The 22,353-nt window shown below is 36.0% G+C and overlaps 1 protein-coding gene across 6 annotated transcripts in view; it reads right to left on the bottom strand.

The window, feature by feature from the left end:
• SLIT2 (slit guidance ligand 2) overlaps nucleotides 1–22,353 on the bottom strand; it is a 268,878-nt gene that overhangs the window by 232,502 nt on the left and 14,023 nt on the right. For all 6 annotated transcript variants that reach the window (XM_051771501.1, XM_051771500.1, XM_051771504.1 and 3 more), the window contains exon 4: nucleotides 14,462–14,533. In XM_051771501.1, the coding sequence (XP_051627461.1) occupies nucleotides 14,462–14,533 (72 nt within the window). The remainder of the gene's footprint in view (nucleotides 1–14,461; nucleotides 14,534–22,353) is intronic.

Here is a 22,353-nt window from a genome sequence, read left to right as displayed (position 1 = left end):
TGGTACAGTACATTTTCTGCAATTTTTAGGCTTTAATCAGGGCTGATGTTTGCATAAGAGGAGAGTCACAGAAAGGGAGAGCAGGAAGGAAGCTGGAAGAAATCAAGAAATCAGGATGATGACTTTTACAAAGGGAACATATATAATCTGTCTAAATACACTGATTTCTAAAAGGAAGAACCAGCCCAGGGAAGTATGAATGGAACACATATACTCAGAAAATATATATTTCCTCTTTATCTTGGTTCCTATGGTATGTCTATTTTCACTTCTAATCTGCTTGGAAGTGACTAAATATTTGTTACTATTTCCACTTTGGAACTATTTATCTTCATAGCCATGGTAATACATTCACATAAAGGCATCAGAGCTGCCAAATTCCTTCATTGCAATTTGGATCATGGTGTAGAGGCTGGGGTGTTGGCACTTGCATCTCACTGGACCCGTAACAGCAGTAACAGCAGACACTCATCATCATCAAGTCATTATCACATTTTCCCTTCATGGCTGTGTTTATTTTAAGAAATTCCCATGTGTTCAAACACTACCTAGGCTTATTTCAGAGTACCACTTCTATATAAAACTTCAGCACAAACAAGTATTTCCTTACTTTCCCTTTAGAGTTCATACCTTCTGGAGTAATTCCTAGAGATTCACATCTTCAATGTTACATCCAAAAACAAAACAAAAAAGCATAAAACAGACCAAAAATATACTTATCATACATGCTTTAACCTCTCTTCCCCTCCCCTCCCCCTGAAGGTTAGTATATTTCCTTTCAAAACTACAGCTAATTCACACCACATTTTCCTTTTTAAAAAAGTCTCATATTTGGAAAGTTTTACATAGTGTAATCGTCCCTAAACATTACACAATCTCAAAAGAACTGCTGATAAAACTACACCCAACAGGATATTGTAATTAAGCAAATAAAGCAAAACAAAGCATCAATTAAAATGTGATTTCTGGTTATATAATATTTTCCTCTGGTAAGGAACAGAAACCAAATTCAGAACATCTTTTTAACCTTCTTCTGGACCACCCAACTTAAAATGAAACATTTAACATATTTCAAGTTGTTTAGTTTTTTTTTAGTTACTGGTTATAGCTTTCTGTGTACAGTGTTTATTCTCCTTTCTATATGAAAAAAAGAAAAAAAAAAAGACCCAGAGTTTTGCATATCTTGATTTAGAAGGAAAGAGGTTCCTAGCAGACTCAGGCAAATTCATTAACCTTAGCATACCAAAATGATGATGGTCATATGCTTGAGTAGTAGGAATACATTGATTATCTTCTGTCTGTATTTTCCTCTGGGCATACCAAAACTATTTCCCAAATTCATATGGGACCTGCACTGCTACTGTGCAGAATGAGATTACACCATTAAAAAGAGTTTCCTGCAACATTCACATTTAGCAAACTAACTGAAAAGTCATACTAAGTTCAGGAGCCAAAATAAAATACAGTGGACAAATACAGTCATACAATCATAATTAAAAAATGCAAGCAAAGTGAACAAAACACATTAATAGCAGCAGACTTTCTTACACAACAATCCCACCCACAGCTAGATAATGCAAAAAAGGAAGCTCTGAATACTGTTAAAGGAATCTAGATTAAGTTTCATTTTCAAAGTACACAGTCAAATAGTTTTACATTTCTAAGGAACCATACACTTAAACTATAGCATCACATTCTTGTTTAATATATGAAGATATTAAGTTCCAAATTCATATCTCTAATTCACCAAATAATAATGCAACATTTAATGGATACAGATAATATTTTTCTTAACTAGTTTATTTGGGAGAAATTTGAATAAACTTTTCAAGACAGACATCTCCACCTTTGACTACTTCTCAAAGACTATAATTTCTTTTCAGTTCTTGGGGGGTTGTTGTTTTGTTTGTCCTAAAATGTTAACATCTTAAATACTGAAGGCCCAAAGAATTATCAGTACTAATGCATTTGCATTGTTGTGTTCCATGTAATGTATTTGACTAGGCTCTTCTCCCCACTTGGAACCTTTGTGGATAAAATTACTGTGAAGTGAGCTTGATTTTCTGCTACTACAGAGAAAATCCAACACCCCCTGTTACTTCTAAATGTTAAACCTTGTTAATTTATAATTCCAGAAGACTCTTAAGTTCCATTTCTATAATAAGAATTTGTATATCTGGAAGTATTATTAGTATTTTAACTTCAACACTGAATATATACCAAATGATCATTTTTAGGTCACCCATCTCAAAGACTTGAAACTCACTGCAGAAATCATTTCTTGACCAGTCAACCCCTTAATTCAACTGCGTTTCTACTGGTTTTGCTCTTTGTTCCCCCCATATAGGTGCACACACAATACTGCCATTATTTTGGTATTCTGCTGTTACATAAACAGGCTAACAGCACACACTAATTTTAAAGCCTTACCTAGAACTCAAATCCACTTCTCTTTTCTTTCATTTGACTGAGGAAAAAAAATACAATAGGTTTTGCAACCTGACTTAGAAGAATAGACAAAAACTCAGTTTAGCCAAAATACTAGAGAAATATTTTTAATGTTGCAACAAAATGGAAAAAAAATGTTTGAACATCCCACAACATTGGCTAGAGAAGCCACCTCAGCATTGGTTTCACAAAACTACATAGCATAATTAAAAATATTTTCTTTTCCACTTCCTGCAGTGTCTTTGATACATTCACATGAAATTGCATGATCTTATTGTTCCATGATGTACTGTACTTTTCCAGCTATTATCATTATGTCTCTTACAGTAGTTTTCTCCCCAGTAATCACAATCCTTAACTGGCCATAAGTATTTTGCATTTCCCACATTCTCCAGTCCATATCCACAAAGCAAACAATTCCAGCACATTCTGGGTTTTTTTTAAATCCCTTAGCGTTATTTCCTCCAAAAAAATTTACTGGTGTGCTGTTTACACAGTTTAGATCAGCAATCAGTAGACTACAGAACAACAGACCAAATAAATACTTCATCCCAGGACCTTATCTAAAACTTCAACAGCATGTGGCACAACTGGCCATACCCCAGCAGCTTTGAACCTAGTTTTGTATGCAAGACTTCAATCAAAGGCAACAGTACACTGCATGTTACAAAATTTTTTAATCTTAATATTGCATGCTAGTCAAACAAATTTTACTAAAGTAATCTTCTTTTTCATGCTAAAGCAGTTGTACAATTTTCTGATTATTTCCTAGTCTAAGAAGTCTTACAACACGGCAAGAGACTCTCTTCCTTTGACAGATAGAGCTACTGTTGTCAGCCATAACACTGAAGATGACCTGCTTGGCATTTAGATCCTCAAATCTGAATATTCTGGCTACCCTCACTAGTGAGCCAAGGAAGAGCAACCTATGGTTATGATTCTTTTTTTCTAGATGAAATTAAAATTTAGCATCTGCTAAACCTACATACAAAACTAAAATTTTGCCATGAGACATCTCCCTACTCTGTGCCAAACAAGTAGTTTTGGCTTCTGCACCTCTGACATGAACACTATACTAAAGATCAAGAAGCAAAGCACTCTACAGATTTGGTAGGCTCTCCACAGGAATTCTGTTTCTTCATTTTTAGAAACGACCCTGACCCAAAAAATTATAGTTTTTTGAGTGCAATTTTTATTTTGTTCTTGTGTTGTAGGCACCTAAGAGATAAGGAGATCACTGCTGCTATAACAAGTTATAGAATTGGAGAGTTACACAAAAGTATTTGCTCTAATGAATTTACAGACATAAAATCAAGGAGGGAATTCAGTCTCTTGCCTTTTACAAAGAATGCACAATTCATAAAGAACACTCAAAATATGACAGAATCAATTAATCATTGACTAGATTTAACATCAAAGCAGAAGTAGTAAGGACCAGACAGGAATTTTCTCCAGTGTCAGAAACTAGCACTGCTTTCCTGCACTATACATATGTGTTTGTGTCATTCTTTTAGTTATTGTACAGAACTTCCTTTAGTTCTGCTAAGCTTCTCAAAATCTTTTATCCCCCTTTTAGGTGCACATTTATATTCTTTTCTCTCTATTAGCTTCCATACTCAGAAAGCAGCTACTACCAATACCCCTTCCTAATATTAGCTGTTATCCTATCTTCTTTGCAACTCTTCCCTGTGGGCCTTATCAAACCTGATATGCAACCTTTGCAGTTTCAGGGTCAATCAACTATCTAAATCCCAGCCAGCTACCACCACTCCTACAAAAACCCACAGAAGGGGAAAAAAAAAAAAAGAGTTGAGGTTTCTTCTATTTCCCCCATATTAAAGTACTGAAAACACTGAACAGCTGCCATCAAACCTCTCCTTGTACACACTACCTTACAGAGTATGAGCAGCCCTTCCTTACAACTGTATGGATTACACATTCATAGCAAAAATAAAAATGTGACTGAACTGTCTGGACAGAAGGAGAAATTAAAAGAAAGAGGCAAGAATTTTGTCTCTTGTACATATAACCCTGCAAATCCTCAAGGAGTGCTTAACCAAAAGATTCACCCCCCCAATTCAGTCCCTTGTTTCTTCTCCCTAAAGATTAAGGGCCATGGAAAGAAGCCTTCAGATTGTGGTCCTTTAAACACCCTAGAGCCACAGAGGGCCTGCACCTGGGCTTGGCTGTAAAGATGAAAAGAGTTCAGCAAGTCCCAGCTTTATTCCCCACGAGGTGGGTCTGAACAGCCATTAGCAGAACAGGCCTCTCAAGTGTCTGAGGGAGAGAATAAACTCAGCTCAGCATTCATAAGCAGCCTTTCCCAAGCAGAACCACCAGCCCTGGCTCCAATACCCTCACAACAGCTACAAGGATCAGCACAACAGTCTGGGTTGTCCGTCATTGCAGCCCTGGCTTCTCTCAGACCAAGTATTGCACTTTGTGTATGGTCACTTTCCATAACATAATGAGAATCCCTTTAATTGGTACTTAGATAATTGACGTGACCCTGCCCACCAGGACTCCGAGTCCCACACAGTTCAATGTAGTTTCAGTTGGATTTCATGTGGAAAGCGTAGTCTGTGTCTTCCTGCATGCATTACTCGTCTTAATCACTCACCAGTTCAGCAAATCTAAAAGCTCTACCAGGACTGTAAAGAGAGTAAATTCAGCATGGTACAGGGTAAGCCGAAGCATATCCTAAGTACTCCTTCATCCGACACGTCAATTAAGAAATTAATATTGCAGAATTATTTCTCAATTAAAAACACTGAAAAAGATACTGAAATTTTGATACATTGCTTTAACTACAAATGGTTAAGTATTTCAGACAAAAGCAAATGCAAGTACCTCTGACAAGTCTCTATCTGAATATTAAATTTCAACTTAATAAATATATTCAGAGAAGTTTGAAAAACATAAGATCTCACTGGCAGACAGAAGTCTCACTGCAGCTGTAATATTTCATCAAGTGCTGGATGGTTTATGTCATTTGTGTGGAGAAAAGGAACATTTACTGTATCAGCAGATTCCATTTGAGTTTTCCAGCTCAGTTATTGACATGTGTGAAGGATATGATCATCAGTAAAACTAAAAAGTATTCAATAAAATTTGTGGATCATCAATAATTGAGTTAAGCCGTGCTGTGCTTTTTATTATCAGTCTCTTAACATGATTTAAGGTTGTGGGGTTTATCCACTAGGCAGAGACCAAACAATAAACAAACAACCCTGAAACCCATCTCTAAACCTAGATGTAATTTCAGTTTTTACTACAGTGTGTTTATAAAAACACATCAGTTGAAAAGCATCTGCTCTTTAACAAAGAGCATTTCATCTAGCTTTAGCTCTGGGATGGAAAAAAAGTATTCAAACACGCTTTGTAGGGCAACATTATTGCAAAAAGCATTTGTAGATCAACATTACAACAAAAAGCATTATTAAGGACCCAGAGCAAATTAAAGCTTTTAGATAGCCTTGACTTTCTTTGATACAACGGAACATATGAAAGGAGATTTGTGCTGGGTAAAGTGGATATGCAATTTTGCAGTAATGTTGTTTCCCTTGCCAATTTCCTATACTTTTTGAAGAATTCAGACAGTAGCTACTGCAATCAGAGTACGATATGTTGTCTGTTTCAAACCTCCTTTTTGTTTTCCTTTATAAAAGCCTGTACATTCTTATCAAGAACATATAAACAAATCTGGCAAAATATCTTTTTTTTTAACTACAGTAAAATTTTCATTGATGTATTCTATATATATATATATATATATATTGGTCATTTCCTAGGGAAAAAACTATGCTCTTTATAAGAATATATACTTTGGGAAATATTTTTAAAAGGAGAAATTCATGTGTTGTTTGAATGCTGAGTAATTTTAGAGGAGTTTTGAAACAAATTCAATGCATTTAAAATGCTATATAAATCAACATTCAGGATGAAGGGTCAACAGGGGTTAAACTGTCTGTCCTTCTTGCCTGCATTCATAGATGTCTTTTCTAGCTTTACTTATAGAAGCAACTGCAGTGTAACTTGGATATTAAAACCTCCAAGGAAACCAACAATAAAAGCCGCTAAGAATTTCACTAGGGTCTTATTTTTTTTCCTTAGGTGTTAATTAAATGATCATTTAACACTGAAATGTAAACACAACATTTTCATCTACTGACAGCATAGCCCATTATGAATCCAGGGTAATAAACGTCCTGGTGTTAATACTCTGAACCAAGTTCCCACAACACACTAAGATGCCTTGTCGTGTCTAAGGTTAAGCATCTAGACACAAAACAAAGATTGTGCCTACTCGACTTCCAGTTCAATTTTCCCATCACCCAGTGACCTAGGTAACACTTTGAGCAATAAAGAATAAATTTAATTTCTCCAGCATTTTGTGAGGATTAGGAACAATTGTTGGCCTGCAATGACTTTTTATCCTTGGATTCTTTCTCTTCCAGAGCATTCCCCCGGTTCCAAAAGAAAATTCTGATGGTTTAAGACACAGAACAAACAGAACTTTAAATTAGGCTTTTTTCAATCAATTGGAACTGTTGGAGGGGAAGCAATCAACCTTTCTTTGGACTTTTCTCAGCTATTCAGTTACTTTAGGCTTTAATCTTCTACTCGCAGAAGAAACCTACGATCATAGGGACAAGTCTCTATACTTTCAGATTTTCCCTTGGCCTGATTTATTCCTCTTTTCTGTTCTTTTTTTTTTTTTTTTAATCAAGATGACACGGTTGCACTTAAATGTCCACTCTGTGCAAGCTGAGACTTACAGATGTTCTCTTTATAATGTTTCACACCATGTTTCTGCATCACATAATAACGACCTTTCCTCTGACATGCCTTTTACTTTTCATGACTTCCTTCACTGAGATTCAGTTTCCTACTTAAATCCTGCCTAAAAGGTTTCCTATATCATAATTTACCAAAGCTTTCAAGCTCAACCCCCCAGGAACAACCCAGGGACTGATTCAGACTGGACATGAATATGGTTACAGGTGACCCAAAACCAGCTATTTTAATTTTCTTATTAAAAGGCAGCTATCTTAGTTCTCTGCTTTAACTGCTATCACGTCAACAGAAATACAGAAGATAATTATTTATGCTTGGGGTCAAAGAGGGCAAATTACCAAAGCTATAATAGCTAAAGTAGATATCTTGATTACTCTGAATACCACAACACTATTTTAATAGAGCTATGGTTTGAGTAATTAATACAATTCAAGTTTTCACATTAGACATATTTAAATGCCAACAGTTAATAGCAAAAATTTTTAAATAACAGACATTTGTATTGGTCAAGAAGAATCACCTTAAGTCATATTTTTGTTTGCTTGATGTTTAACATGATTTTCCAGTTAAGGTTAAAAGTGACTGAACAGCTTTGGAGTGTTTGTTTGAATGAAAAAATCCATAGTTCTAAGTATATATTCTGAGTTGGAAGGGACCCACAAGGATGAAAGTCGTGTTTGGATGATACTCTGAGGCACATGGTGTCACTCTTGGGGATAGTCCTGTGTGAGCTAAGGCTTGGTCTCGATGATCCTTGTGGGTCCCTTCCAACTCAGCACATTCTGTCAAAGTCCAACTTCTGGATATCTCTAGAGATGCCTTTCGCTGAAATTAGTCAACTACATCACTTAGTAAGGCAGCTTACATATAGAGTTAGTAATCTGCCTGGTACCAGAATTAGTTTACAGCTCCAGCAGTCCATCTAATTTGCCAGTTTACTGTACAGCAAAAGAAAAATTGCTTGTAAAAAAATACACAAAATTATGTTTTTATAATTAAAGAAATAAAGGCAAATTCAACCACAATTCAGACAGCTTCCAATCATGTAAAAAAAAATATAAACATCCATCTTGTGAGGATCATTTCACAAAAAAAAAGTTTGTTTCCAATTTTAAAAATCTCATACTATTAATTCAAGTAACAACATTTCACCTGATTTCTGTATATTTGGTACACCATTTTTTTCCTGCACAGCATCACAGCAGGTGATGTGCAAATACAAAAGAAAGCATAGCTCAGACAGAAAGCCTACAGACTAAGAGATTTGATAACAAAGGGTAGGAAAAGTAATATAGTGGACAGTCTGAAGTGCAGTAATTGCATAAAGTGATAATATATTTTACTTTTTTTCCCTGACTGCATTTCAAAAGATCATTCTGGTTCTACCAACACTTCCACTCAGCTTGCTGTTGCTTGGATATAGCTACTGCAAGTTGTACACCAAATGTATATATGCAATACTTGTTTCTGTGCTCAAAAAATAAATTACCTAATGAATTTTGCACATTTCACTTCCAAAAATCTCTAAAATATCATCTTGTTATATAAGTAAGGCTTATATCTGAAGCAAAGCTACAGTGGTATTTTTGTTTTGTTCAGTACTTTGTGTTGACAGTTTTTAATTTTGAAAGATTATAGCAAAGAATAAAAACTCAAGGTAGAAGCAAGCAATGGTAGAATCAGACAAAAGATACACATGCAAGCCAAATTGCATAAAGTATTCAAGAAGTGAATGCCAGAAAAGAGGTATTACAAACCTAGCACAAAGGCAACACGTTCTTAGTTATTTTGGTTTATTCTTACAGGTAATGAACCTTAACAAGAATATTTTTAATACACATTAATTCTTATATTTTTTTAGATAGTCCTGTCTATTTACAGATTGGGATTACAGCAAAAATAAACTCACAGAACTGTAACTTGCAGTGTCCATGCAGTGTAAGGGACCAAATTCACCCTGAAAACATTCTACATTGGGGCAACAAGATCTCCTACTAGCAGAAATGCACTGATGTAGGAAATTGTTAAGAGTTCTTCCACAATGTAAGAAAGATTAGTAATTGCTCATATATTAGAGATTTCTTTTTAACTACTGGTTTACAGTACCATAAAGCCAAAATTGTACATTTGTTTTATACACATACTAATGTGCAGTATTTCTTCACTAAATAATAATTTTGAAATACAGTTATGTTCTAAGAACTATAGTCACAGTTCAAGAGTGACTCTAATAAAATAATGCTAGTAATTAAAAACTAACTAGTATTAGAATTGTTATATTCTTACTAACTAAATTGTTTAGATAAAACAATTTAAACATTCTTGTATTTGAACTAAGCTACAGTGGTAAAAAAATACAAGTAAAAAAACTAGCAGGATGGACACAATGTATGGAAGACTTGTTTCTATTTAGCTCTAAAAGGATAAGATTCAAATCTATCACATCAAGAAGTAATGGAGTTGCCTTATACACAGTATGCATGCTGCTAGAATACCCCATAACAAATCATAAAAACTCGAACATATGACTGAAGTAACTCAAAACACTATCCTGGGGAGGATATAGCAACAAGGTGGCTTCATAACTCATATTCAAATAAACCTTTGTTAAATTGCTGTCCATCCATCCCACTCCTACAATAAAGTGGAGCACACTGTAATGTTACTACAGCATGGACAGCAGTGGAAACCAACCCATTGCGCTTACTCAGCAGTAGTTCCATTAACAGTCTACTTACAAAAGGAGAGAAATTTATCGATATTGCCTTTTGGAAAGGGGAAACGCATTTCCTCATTGGATTTAACATGCTAAATCCTCATTGGATTTAACATCCAGAGCCACCTGTTTGCAGTGGGAATATTTCAGAGCCTTTGGGATAAGGAGCATTTTTCTAATTAGTAGTTTCTCTATTGAGTTGTTAAAACAGATTCAGACTGAAGATAAATATCTTTCCTACAAAATTACGATCATAATCTCACTTGCCATGATTACTGTTAAATGGAATAAGACAAAACCATAAATTACACCTCAAATGCAGGTACCTTAACAGTAGGGAGCCCAGTACTCAAAAATATTTTCAAAGTCCCTGTTCCAGCATCTTTTGCTGGGACGAACCTTTTGTTCGTTTGGGGTTTTTTTGGTTGCTTTTTTTTGGGTGGGATTTTTTTCAGGTTTTTCCGGGGTGGGGGGAGGGTGTGGAGAGGGGTTGTGGTGCTGTTGGTTTTGGGTTTTGTTTTGTTTGTTGTTTTGTTTGGTTTTTCTTTTCTCGGCAAAGGTAAAAGCAAAACTACGCTTAGCAAGTGATGCAAATGGCAGGTTCTCCTGCAACAGCTCCAGCACCAGCACCGAGAGCCGCCAGGAGAAGTTCCCTCGACCGCAGACTCCCCGCGCCGGGAGCGGCTGCGGCGCTGGGGCTGCCGGCCGGGATGAGTAATGATGTCGGTCCGGCCGGACAACGGTAACCCTGGCAACTGTAACCTGCAATTCCTGACTAACCATTGTGGGATTTATTGTGGCAGGGGCCAAAGAGGCCAAGAGTAAAATGAAGCAGAGAACTATGGTGTCTGACACATCTAGTACCACACACTTTAATCATAGCTGGCAGAAATTAATTCAGGAGGAATTTTTGCAAGGGCCCCCCATACAGCATGTTTTGTTGTTGTTGCTGCTGCTGTTCTGGCCTAAGTGAATTTTTAAAGGTTTTCTTGATGTTTAATACTTTTTCCCTTTAATTATTCACTGCTAGAAATTTTTTTTTTAAAGTCACTAACAAACATCTCAAAAGTGATATTTATTAATCAGACTATATTAAGATTTTTTTTCCCTTTAGATGAGAAACATTCATAGTGTGTACCTGCAAGTACACATATGAGAAGGAAAAAATATTTCATATCAGACCACACCCACTACAAAGATTGTTTTTTCCCAAGCCAATACTGCCTAACTTATACAACAAATATTGGTCAGTAGGGAAACTTAATCATCATTCCAACTGTAAGAAATGTAAATCTAAAGGGACAAGCTTTGTGCATGGAATTCAATAACCTTTGCATGCCACTGATTAGTAAAGGTATCTTTTAAAACTGATTTTTCAAACAGCTTGGGTCCAGCACTTGGTATCCTGCAGCAAACAGCAATCAATGAACTGTGATCTAACCAGCCAAAGTAAGCAATCAAAATCTATTTGCCTCAGATAAGCACTTACTAGGCTGTAGTAGTTTTCTGTACTAAGGAACCATTGCTGACATCAGACAACTTAGTGGACATAGAGGTCACCAAAAACAACACATCTCCTTCCTGCAGTTCTTGTCGAACAAGAACTTGTATTTCCCCAGGGGATTTACAATGGCACCTTTATTTTAACAGTATTGCATCAAAACAGAGGTTCATGTAAATTGTGCTTTGAGGAATTCCTTGCAAGGTAAGATTAACATAACCTACAGCACTCTTCGTACTATTTTTAGCATTAACTACTTCCTACTGAAATATTTATGCCGAGACACCTTTGTAGATAACTCTTAGTGGGAAAATCAGTTTCTGTTTTGACAAAAATTATCCATTTTAACTAGTTCCAGGAGATTTCTTGGAAGACTGCTGAACTGGAAAGAAGGTAGCCTGAAAAATAATTTCTTTAACTACCTTTGAAATTAAGTGTCTTTAGACACAGAAAATAATGCACTGTCTCTTTTAAACTCTCAACCTATCGCTTTCCTTTACTTACACTTCCCATCTGTCAACAAGTGCTTGTAATTTTATTACACTGTCCTGTAGTTTATGCAGAGTTGGTATTATTTTACAGAGTTCTGTTAATGGACTGGATAAATGGTAATGCTATTTAAACTAGTCTCCTGCTCCAGCAAACACAGCTGCAACTGTACTACTATTTCTAGGCAAACATCTTGACCTGAACATGCAGTGCTCTCTCAACCCGTCCAAAGAGAAATTGGAGCAGACAGCAAAGGGAAAGCATAGCCGGCCGCTGGCGGCAACCAACTGTGTCAAATCATAATTCATACACAGCGTACCCTCTTTCTTTTATATTGCATTTAGGCTACACAACAAGCATATGTGCTTCTTCACCTGGCATCTCATTTACAGCCAAGGGTCAAATGGTAATTATTATTCACAGAAGCTCAACAGTATGTTGAAACCTCGCAGTACACACATTGTTTGATTAGCTGTTAAATGCCAAAAATAAATACTAAATCCAAAGCATAGTATACATTTTATTAATCATGTTTAGAGAACTTTAACTCTCCTCAGAAAAATATTTATTTGGATGTAAATACATCTAAGCATATACAATGATACATGTAAAAAAATAAAATAATGTTATACTCTTCAAAGTGATCAAGCTACATATTTTCTGAAAACTGACCAAGAACTTTTAGCTAGCATCAATACCTTTGTTGGCCTGACATTTTTTCAATTACAAATTTAGCACTAAGCAGCTGTAGATTTTCAGTTTAATTCATATTTTCTTTTAAACATGAATACATTATAACCAGACATTCACTTTCATGGTCTGATCAACAATAACCCTTAGGCAGAGGAAATTTAATACTGTGAAGCCAGAGATCTCTTACTTTCCACCATATATGCTATGAGCAGTTGTGTGCTTTATGTCAAAGGACATTATAGATTTAAGACTAGCATCTATCAAATAAACAATTCTGAAATAAATATATTCAAATATGATTTTGCCTGAAGTGTGTATCCGTTTTTTGCCTGCAAATTAGGGCTCATTTCTATTTATATGAATCTAGATAACAACCATTACACTATAGGTGAAATAATAAAATGATCATAAATCTCTTTCATATTCTTTTCTGATGGAAGTAATTTCTTTCTCATGGCTGAGGGAAATTATAAAAGACTAAACTGTTAATACATAATACCACATATGAATATATTATAACATTATAGCACAGCAAAATATTTTTGTTTGTCAGGACAAAAGCCTTCAGCAGCTTTTTGGCCTCATCATTTAACAACTCACTGAATTTACAGCGAAGTTCTGGAAACAAAGCATACATCCAAAGCAAATGAATGAAATAAAATACACAGAACTAAACGTTTATAATAATAAGAGTAACTCCCAGTTTGCCATTTTATGTTGCTATGAGAAGGGAGAAAAGAACTATTGTTTCATAGTATTAAAACAAAAATCAACTCCTAAAAATAAAAGCTTCATTATACCATTTTTTCTCAAACATATTTCCATATACTAAAGTGGAAGCAAATAAGCGGAATCACAATTTCCTCCACCTTCACGTCTCTTTTTCCAAGCACACAAGGGATGAAACTCAATATAACCAGCAATTTCAACAGCAGAAATCTCACCTGAAGTCTAAAGCAATGTGTCAAACACGTATCTAATTACAACAGGGTTGAATTTGTACAAAAGCCTACTTAAGCATGTCATGTTGTATCCCTTCAATACCACATAATGTAACCTAAAAGTACCTTAAAATTTATTTAGTTAAAATAAACCAGGATCCAAACTTTATTCCACATTTCAACTGCAACAGAATTAAGTGGCTTCTTAGAAAGGACAATGGGCCAAAATATTTTTTAAAAAAATGTTGCTAAAACATTATCAAACCAAAGAATACAATCAAAACAAAAAAGCCATTACCCAATTTGATGTTATTTCTATATAAGGTAAAGAATTTCATAGTTTTTTCTTCTCAGAGCTCAAGTTACTACCTTTGTTTTCTTTGTGATGGGACATAGGAGAGAGTTCTCCACAGACCTAGCATTTGCCAATGCTATAATTTTTATAGTAAGTGTGTACAGCCACAAAAGCAGAACATCACAAAACCAAAATGCTTACACAGTGCTGCATCTCTGGGTCAGAATTTCCACAGGCATTTTTATTTCTTTTAACACAGAAACAAATCAAAACAAAACAAAAGCCAAAACCAACCAACCAAAAAACAGTAGAAAAGGAAAGTATTCTTTCAGCAGAACTTCCTTAAAGAAGTGGAAATTGATGATAATACTTTGTCTCATACAACTATCAGTATCTGACACAGAAGTAAAATAAAATATAAAAAAGTCTTGCAAAGCAGTACTCAGCTTAAACAAAACACCAATATTCCAAGATGCATTTCAGCCCATTTGAGGCAAAAGACAAAAAACCCAATGCAAGACAGAATAACAGACCAAATCCAAACGTTCCCAAACAACAGTTATCGGGCTATGTCTACTTACAGTCTGTATAACTTCGGCGTCCCCAGAAAGAGCAGTTCAGAAAGCAACTGGAGGTTATTTCTGTTTAGGCGCCTTTAGAAAGAAAAAGAAATAGTTGTGTTAAATTACAAATGCTACAGAGCAATGCAATGCAACCACTTTGAGTAGGCATCCCAGTGATGTAACAAGTTGATTTTAAAGACCAGAAAGGTCCATTAGCGGAGACATGGTCCAGCAGTAAATTTACCATGGACTAATTACATTTTCTGGTTTCCCTCTACAGACCATATTACGTATTTTATGAAAGGTTTTGAATCTCTGCAGTGTGAACCAATCACTAAGTCAGGACCTTGTCCTGCATAAACAACCTGAAAGCTAAAAGTACAAAATCAGCAGTGTAACTTTAATTCCCTACCAACTCTGTTCCTCTTAGTATAATAAAGCAGGCAGACGTTTTGTGACCATGATGAGGTTCAAAGGAACATGTATGAAATGTATACACTTTAAGTAACAAGATAACATTATGTCTAAAGATCCATATAACCTATTTATTTAAATAAAAAAGCAAAGGAAGATGTTACAGAAATCCTGGTCAAATCAAATCCAGAAAAATCAAGATGTCACAGCTTATATTTGGCATTACAGGTTTTTGGGGGGGGAGTCTTGTGGGGGTTTTTTAATGCAGTTTTTTTCTCTATACCTGTAAATATAGGAATTTTGAGGAAGTTAAATATAATATGATTAGTTGTAACTAAGACAGTGTACAAATGAAAAACTGCAACTGAAATCTGGAAGGTACCCATTTGTCTGTTAAGTTTCTCGCTGAGCATGCTGACCAGGGTCACAGCTGCTTAAACTGAGGTGACAAGATCAAAGCCCACTGTATTATAGCCATAGACAACAGAACAACCACTGGCCAAGACAAATATATTTTATTTTCATGATCTCTTTTTTCAACATACAATGCAGATTATTATCTCTGCTGTGTGTAAGTGACAGCCCTGGAGTTTACAGTCATACCAGTCAAGAAGTCAAGCTCAAAATAGGTTTTTTGGTTGTTTTAATGCCACCTGCCATTCAAGCAAAGCAACCTACTGGAAAAAGCTGTTTTGTTCCATAAACCTTATCACAAGGCAGTTTGCAATGCACAATGCTTGTCAATACAATAATTCAGGGCATTCCTAGACACCAGTCTGCATGGGATTACCTGAGATATAGATATATATATATATATATACAGATAGATAGATATATAGATATATATATAGAGATATATATATAGATAAATATTATCCAATGGTTACACTACATACATCAATAGACTCCTACCAAGACATTCCACAAGGTGAAAAAATATGTTGGGCAGCAGTTTTGCAAAATTAAGTTTTAGAATTTCATACAGGTTAAGATTTTCCTGTTTGTTAGTCTTAGGGCTGAATTTAAATAATTAAGTCTATTTAGCCTCTCAGGGCTTGTTTTGCATAAACATTGTTCCACATAAAGGTCTTTCCAGTTTAAAGATTTTTTTCATGACTTCCCATATAGATACACACAGACATTCAAAAAACCAATTTTACATAGCTCCATGGTTTAGTGAACTTAGCTATTGCTCCCTTAAAGCTCAGTGTGACTACTGATGAGAGTAAAGTAATCTTAGAAATATTTTTTTGTACACACAGATCTGTTCACAGATTTCAAACCATTAGCAAACAGTCAGCTTTTTGAGTTCTAGATATCCATAATTATCCAGTCTTAATGTCAGGTTCCTTCTTGTTAGTCAAGCGTCAGAAATTCTGATTTCTTTAAGCAGAAGAAATCTAAATCATGCATATAGAGATTAAAAGAGAATTTAGAGTGAAAAAACTGAAAAGGAAGGACTACACTACTGGGATAAGAGAGACGAGTGATAATGCAGCTAAGTAAGTAGGAAAAAAAAATCCGAACTGTGATCTTGTAAATCACATTTCCAAATCAGTCAAAAGAAAATTTTCCATATAAATGAAAGATAGAGCTATAAATAAGTTAATGGCTAGTGGAAGACTTCTGATTTGAACACTACTTAAGAAGAAAACCTTACCTACATAAAAGCAAAAAAGTGATATATTTTGGTGTTTGTGGATGAGGTCATTTAAAAATAGAAATTTTCTGACCTTTAGTAAACTTGTATATGAATGTATATACTAAGACCACAAAACTGAAAAAGAAAGTTCTGTCAAAGTAACAGTTACATTTGTGATCCAAAGATATTGTGAAAATGAAATTAAGAAATACTAAACCTGAACAAATTAAATAAAAAGAAAAATAAAATTCATTCACTGCTTCTTTTAGCAAAATAGAGACTTAAACCTCTAAGTACACGATTACAGATCCACAATAACATGGAAAAACATGCAGGGTAAAAATTTGGTAAGTTAGTCTTCAAATAGCTGTTCAGGACAAAAACATCTGTTGGTATTTCTTAGGAACTCTATCAGGTTTGGGTGCTAGACAAAAATGGTGAGTTGTAACTGAAAGGGCAATAAATTTACTCAGTATCTGTTATTTTGTGGAAGTTCTGTGTAATACAAAAAAGGCACTATAGTACAATGATCGAGTTCATCAGGCAAGCTGCCTTTCACTAAATGCTACAAGAGTCTTACAGGAGCACACAGCATCACTCCAAAAGATTCTTTACAGGTAAAACACTTGCTCTAATATAAAAAGAGTTAATACCTTAGATCAGGAGTTTCTGGTATTACCTGCAGTTCACATGGCCCACACAACTGAGTATACCATTAAAATACTGATGCATGTGCTGCTGTGCAGACTTTCAAATCTAAGTTCTGGACAATAAATCAAGTTCCATTAAACTAGCAATAAACAGCACTATCCTCACATCTCAACAGTTTCTACCAAGTGAGCTTGGCACTTTAAATTAGTGTTTCAACACACATTTTTATTTTGCCTTTTACAAAATTAAAATGCTTGTTCTTTGAACACTAAGTGAATTAAGGGAATACACAAGTTAAATTACTGATCTTTTGTGAATCCTGTATTTTGTAGCTTTTACTTGGAATAATTTCATCCCACTCACTGAAGTTTCTTTTAGAACTAAGCTTTCTCTACCAAAAATTTGACCATTCTTTATTTATTGCCTGTGATTAAGAACATAAAACATTACTAATTTTCATGAAGGCAATAACAGGAAATATGTCCTTTTCCATACTTCAGAAAGAGGTTTCAGCTATTCTTTACATCTAATAAGTTACAGCAGATGCTTTTAAAGGGGTCAATTTGATGTTTTAAAGTTTCCTATAAGGAGATTTTATGAACTTCACTGAAATAAATTTTTCAGGACTACAGTAGATAGTTCTGTCTAAAAAAATTGTTATGAAACTACATGTATGTGAATGGGAAAAAGGATGCAGAGCAAATCTGAAACACACAGCCTAATACCACAGGACTCAACAGCTTCCCATTCAACAGTCACTATGAAGAGTTTCCGATCTTTGGACAGAGTCACACGAGGAGTCCAGAAAATACATTACTGTTTTAAAATGGTTCACTAATATACATGGTTCCCCAACAGTTCAACTTTTTCAGGTGACCCCATGCTTAATTTTATCTGAAATAACAACAGTTATCCAGAACACACAAATGCAGTGGAACAAGAGTGACTGAGAAAGACATGATCCTCTTTCTCCATGGAGCTGGAACTCGAGGTAAGCACAGATGGACCACAGGATCCAAGAGTGCAGACTGTAAAGAACTACAGCCACTGCAGACTAAAAACAATCAGAAACACTCCATCACATTTTATTTCAATGTGTGTTGGCAGACACCTCACCACAGCTACCTAGCAGGCAGAGTTTCCCCTGAGGCAATGCGAGAAATTTCAGTTTCACAAATTGAACTGGTATCCCAGAACTGGCAGGAAGTTCAAGGTGAAGCATTGAAGAAACAGCAAAGATATATTCCACACTGCTACTATTCAGTTTTCCAAATGAGCTATAAATATTTGTGTTTTTCAGGCAGAGGCAAAGAGCTCAGAAGAGACAAAGTGTTAGTGGTGTGAGCAACAGAAAGTGTACTGGAGAATTTCTTCTAATATTGCAATAACTTGGACTGTGAAGTCCATTTGTAGTGTCTAAAATTAAATGGATGAGGGTCCAATGTCATATAATTCTTTCAATTAAAAAAAAAAACCCTGAGGCATAGCTGCAACTAAAGTATATATCACTTTTTCCTTCTGTTGCTGAACGTCTCTTTAGGAAGAAAGAGATTGGGCAAACTGACACCCTGACACAGGTAAATTTTTGAGTTCTTCACGACTAATTCAAGCAAAGTCCACATACTATCTAGAGTACACAAAGTATTTCACATACCTCAGCTTAAAGCTCCCAGAGCTCAGTCTTCTAAACACAATAAAGACTGGAAAAGCATCTTCAAAGTGAAATGATGGAAGGAGTATACAGAAGGGTCAATTTAAAGACAAAGAATGAAAATCTTTGACAAGTGAGGGGGAGAAAATACTCTTTAAAGGAAGCTCAATACCAACAGGCAGATAAGAAATAAGTACAGACAAACAGTAAGTTACACTGTGAAGGAACAGTAAGGTAAGCAAAGAAAAGGGGCTTGATTTGAACTACTGGTTCAAGAGAACAGACTATCTTAGCTGAAATTGGTACATATCTGAATTTTACTTGTCTTCTGCGTGCAGCCAGAGGATACCTAGAGGATGACAGAGAGAGAGGTACACTGCAGGGAGAGCACATTATGGTCCCAGTAACAATGTATCTAACCCACTGAGGTCTGGCCATGCCACAAATCTGTTCTGATATCTCTCTCAAGTTTTCATACCACAATAACTATGATCCAGTTGCAATCACGCATGAGGGCAGAAGGGAGAAAAAAAAAATCTTAATTATACTTTGTACAATGTAATCATCTGCAATTGCTATAGTTCACATGCAGGTCTCTGTTTCACAGACTTGTTACAGCCTTCACTGTAACTTGTTTCTGATCCTATGGTATCAGCTACATACAGCCACAGAAGCTGTATGAGACTATAGAGCCTCTGTGGGCAATTGAGCTGTTCCAGTGCTTGACTGTCCTCATGGTGAAGAAGTTGTGCCCTTACTTCTCATTTGTAGCCCATACTTCCCAGTTGTGTCCCTACTTCCCAAGTATGCAGCCATACTTCCCATTTCAATTTATGCTTGTTGACTCACCACAGCAATGAGTCTGGCTTGAGCTTTCTCATAAGCACCTCACAGGTACTGGAAGGCTGCTATTTTGTCCCACATAAGTAATTTTCCAGTGGGTTTTAGTTCAAGTAGAGGTACTTCTACCCATAGGCCCTCTAAAACAACAGAAGCACTCAAAGATAACTTGAAAACTGATTGAAGTTAAGAGCTGTCCCAAGTAAGTTATAAATCAGCTGTACTCTTTAATTAGAAACAGCCTATCCCATTAGGTGCATAGAGAATGACAGCCTTCCAAAACTCTAAATACGAGGCACAGATGCATTTTCTTCTACCACCATTGCTTCAGGAAGGATAGAAGGCTTCCAACTCACACAAACTTATTGGTAGCATAAGTCATTATTTTTCATTCCTCTTTCAAAGTTAACCAAGAGAAGTAAATACACTATCTGCACATAGTAGCACACAGCACTGTACAGTTTAGAAATTGTACTCTAGAAAGGAGCACATCCACATCTGTTTGTCAGCAGAAGTCATTACTGTTACACTCATTTGAAAATACCACATAACATTTCACTGAAGTTCATTTGCAAAATACACGTAGAGTTTAAAAGCACAAAAGCCTTTTTTCATTACAGTTATATTTTTAAAAATTTCAATGCTTGTCAGTAATCAAACCTCTGTGTGTTCATGCAGCAGTACTTTCTACTCACAAGGACTGAGCCCACTAGGCTCCCTAAGTAGTTCCAAGATGTTACAGGGATATGCATCCTCTGGAAAGGTCTAACATCAGTTATGAGCTCAGGAAATACAGAATCAACTTACAAAATTATCCAAGAACCTTAAAACAGAAAGCTAGTGCACAGCACCCAAATCATCTCCATGGGTTTATTTAACCATGAAGTCCTAAAAGTCTGACTCTGATAGGGTTAGAATAATAGAGTTCAGAATACGTGACTCCTATTGCCTCACCAGAGAATTTTATAGAGAGTTTGACTTTGAATTATGTCTGAAAGGAAGGCAAGTCTTACTACTTTACTACAAAAAACATGTTGCTGTATCTGCTAGAGGCAGAAAACATTTGTGTATCCATGTCCAAAGCCACAATATGCTGAACTTCAACACATCTGGCAACTGCTGTCCATGAATGTGACTTGAATGAACATGTCATCAAGTGAGAGGAAGGCCCAAAAACTAAGAGCTAAGCAAAAGACTGTGCCAGTTTTTCCATTAAGAATTCTCTGCAAAGATCTTGTGTCTCTAGTCAAACTATTCATAATCTCATTAAGCCTAACAATATCAAGTTTACCAACCTCATGAATAAAAACTGGAATCTGAGAAGTTCAGGACTGATATTACAGCATTTGGATGGCCAAGAAAGTTTTCCCCAGGTCAAAAACCACTTAAGCACAGCTCCATTTTCCAGGTTAAACAGTGACTAGCTACGAAAGATATCTAACTTAATCTCCATTTAATTTCAAGTATCTATTAGATATTTGTTTCAGTTTAAAAAAACAAAATTCTGAACAGAATCAGGATACTACTGTAAACTCAGTTTCTTATTTGTAGTACTACAGTACTACACCGTACTAGTGTACACTACTTGAACCCTAACCCTATTTTCTGTTCTTCATTTTCTTCTCCCATGAGTTTGATGTCAGGTCCGAAATTACCACAATCAATTCTCCCTACATTATGCAGAACAGTGTTTTGCACTGTCAGAGGTCTATACTCACTTTACCTCTAAAAAGAGGGGGGTTTATTAAGAAGGAAAGAAAGAAACTAAGGCTTTTGTTTTCTGGAAGCTTCTGTATTCCTTACTGTTTCAACAGAAAGGATATTTCTATAAATAGTTGGTCACTACTCTCCTTAATTCTACCTACGGCACTAAAAAGCCTGAAAAACAAAGTAAAAGCTAGGAAACTACAGGCTAGGAAGCTCCAGTTCAATGCTTGGGAATGTGACAGAGCAAAAGAGAAGCTATCTCTGCTCTAGGCACACTAAGAACAAGATGATGACTGGGGGTAGTCAGCATGGATTTACAACAGGGAAAATTATGCCTGACTAACCTGATAGCCTCCTACAATGCATAAAGAACTTGGCAGATGACGGGAAGGCAGTAGGTGTTGTTCATCTTGACTTCAGTAAAGCTTCTGACATTGTCATTCATAATGGTTGTCCTCATAGACAAACTGATAAAGTACAGGCTACAAAAGCCGATGGTGAGGTGGATCGAAAATTAGCTGAAGTGCCAAGTTCAAAGGGCTGTGATCAGGAGCTCAAAGTCCATCTGGAGAACAGTCACTAGTGATGTACCCCAGGGGTCAGTACTGGAACCAGTATTGTTCAGAACTTCATCAACAATCTGGAAGATGGGACACTGTGCACCCTCAGCATGTTTGCAGGTGATGCAGAACTGGAAAGAATGACTGATACACAAGGTGTGTGCACTGCCTGTCAGAGAGACTAAGGCTGGAGAACTGTTCTAAAAGGAAACTTGTGAAGATCAACAAAAGAGCAATGCAAAGCTCTGCACTTGGAGAAGACCAACACCATACACCAGCACACACTGGAGAACCACCAGTTGGAAATCAGCTTCACAGAGAAAGATCTGGGGTCCAGGTGAATAAGATTGAAGTGGAGTCAGCAAGAGTGTTGCCAGCAGGTCAAGGCAGGTAGTCTTTCCCTACAATCAGCGCTAGGGAGGCACCTGGAGAGATGTGCCCAGTG

The sequence above is a fragment of the Manacus candei genome, unplaced genomic scaffold, assembly GCF_025592945.1.
Source record: "Manacus candei isolate 608988 ecotype Guabito, Panama unplaced genomic scaffold, ASM2559294v1 h1tg000135l, whole genome shotgun sequence".
Lineage (NCBI taxonomy): Eukaryota > Metazoa > Chordata > Aves > Passeriformes > Pipridae > Manacus > Manacus candei.
The sequence above is the reverse complement of the archived record's forward strand: the minus strand, read 5'-3'. Positions and strand labels throughout refer to the sequence as shown.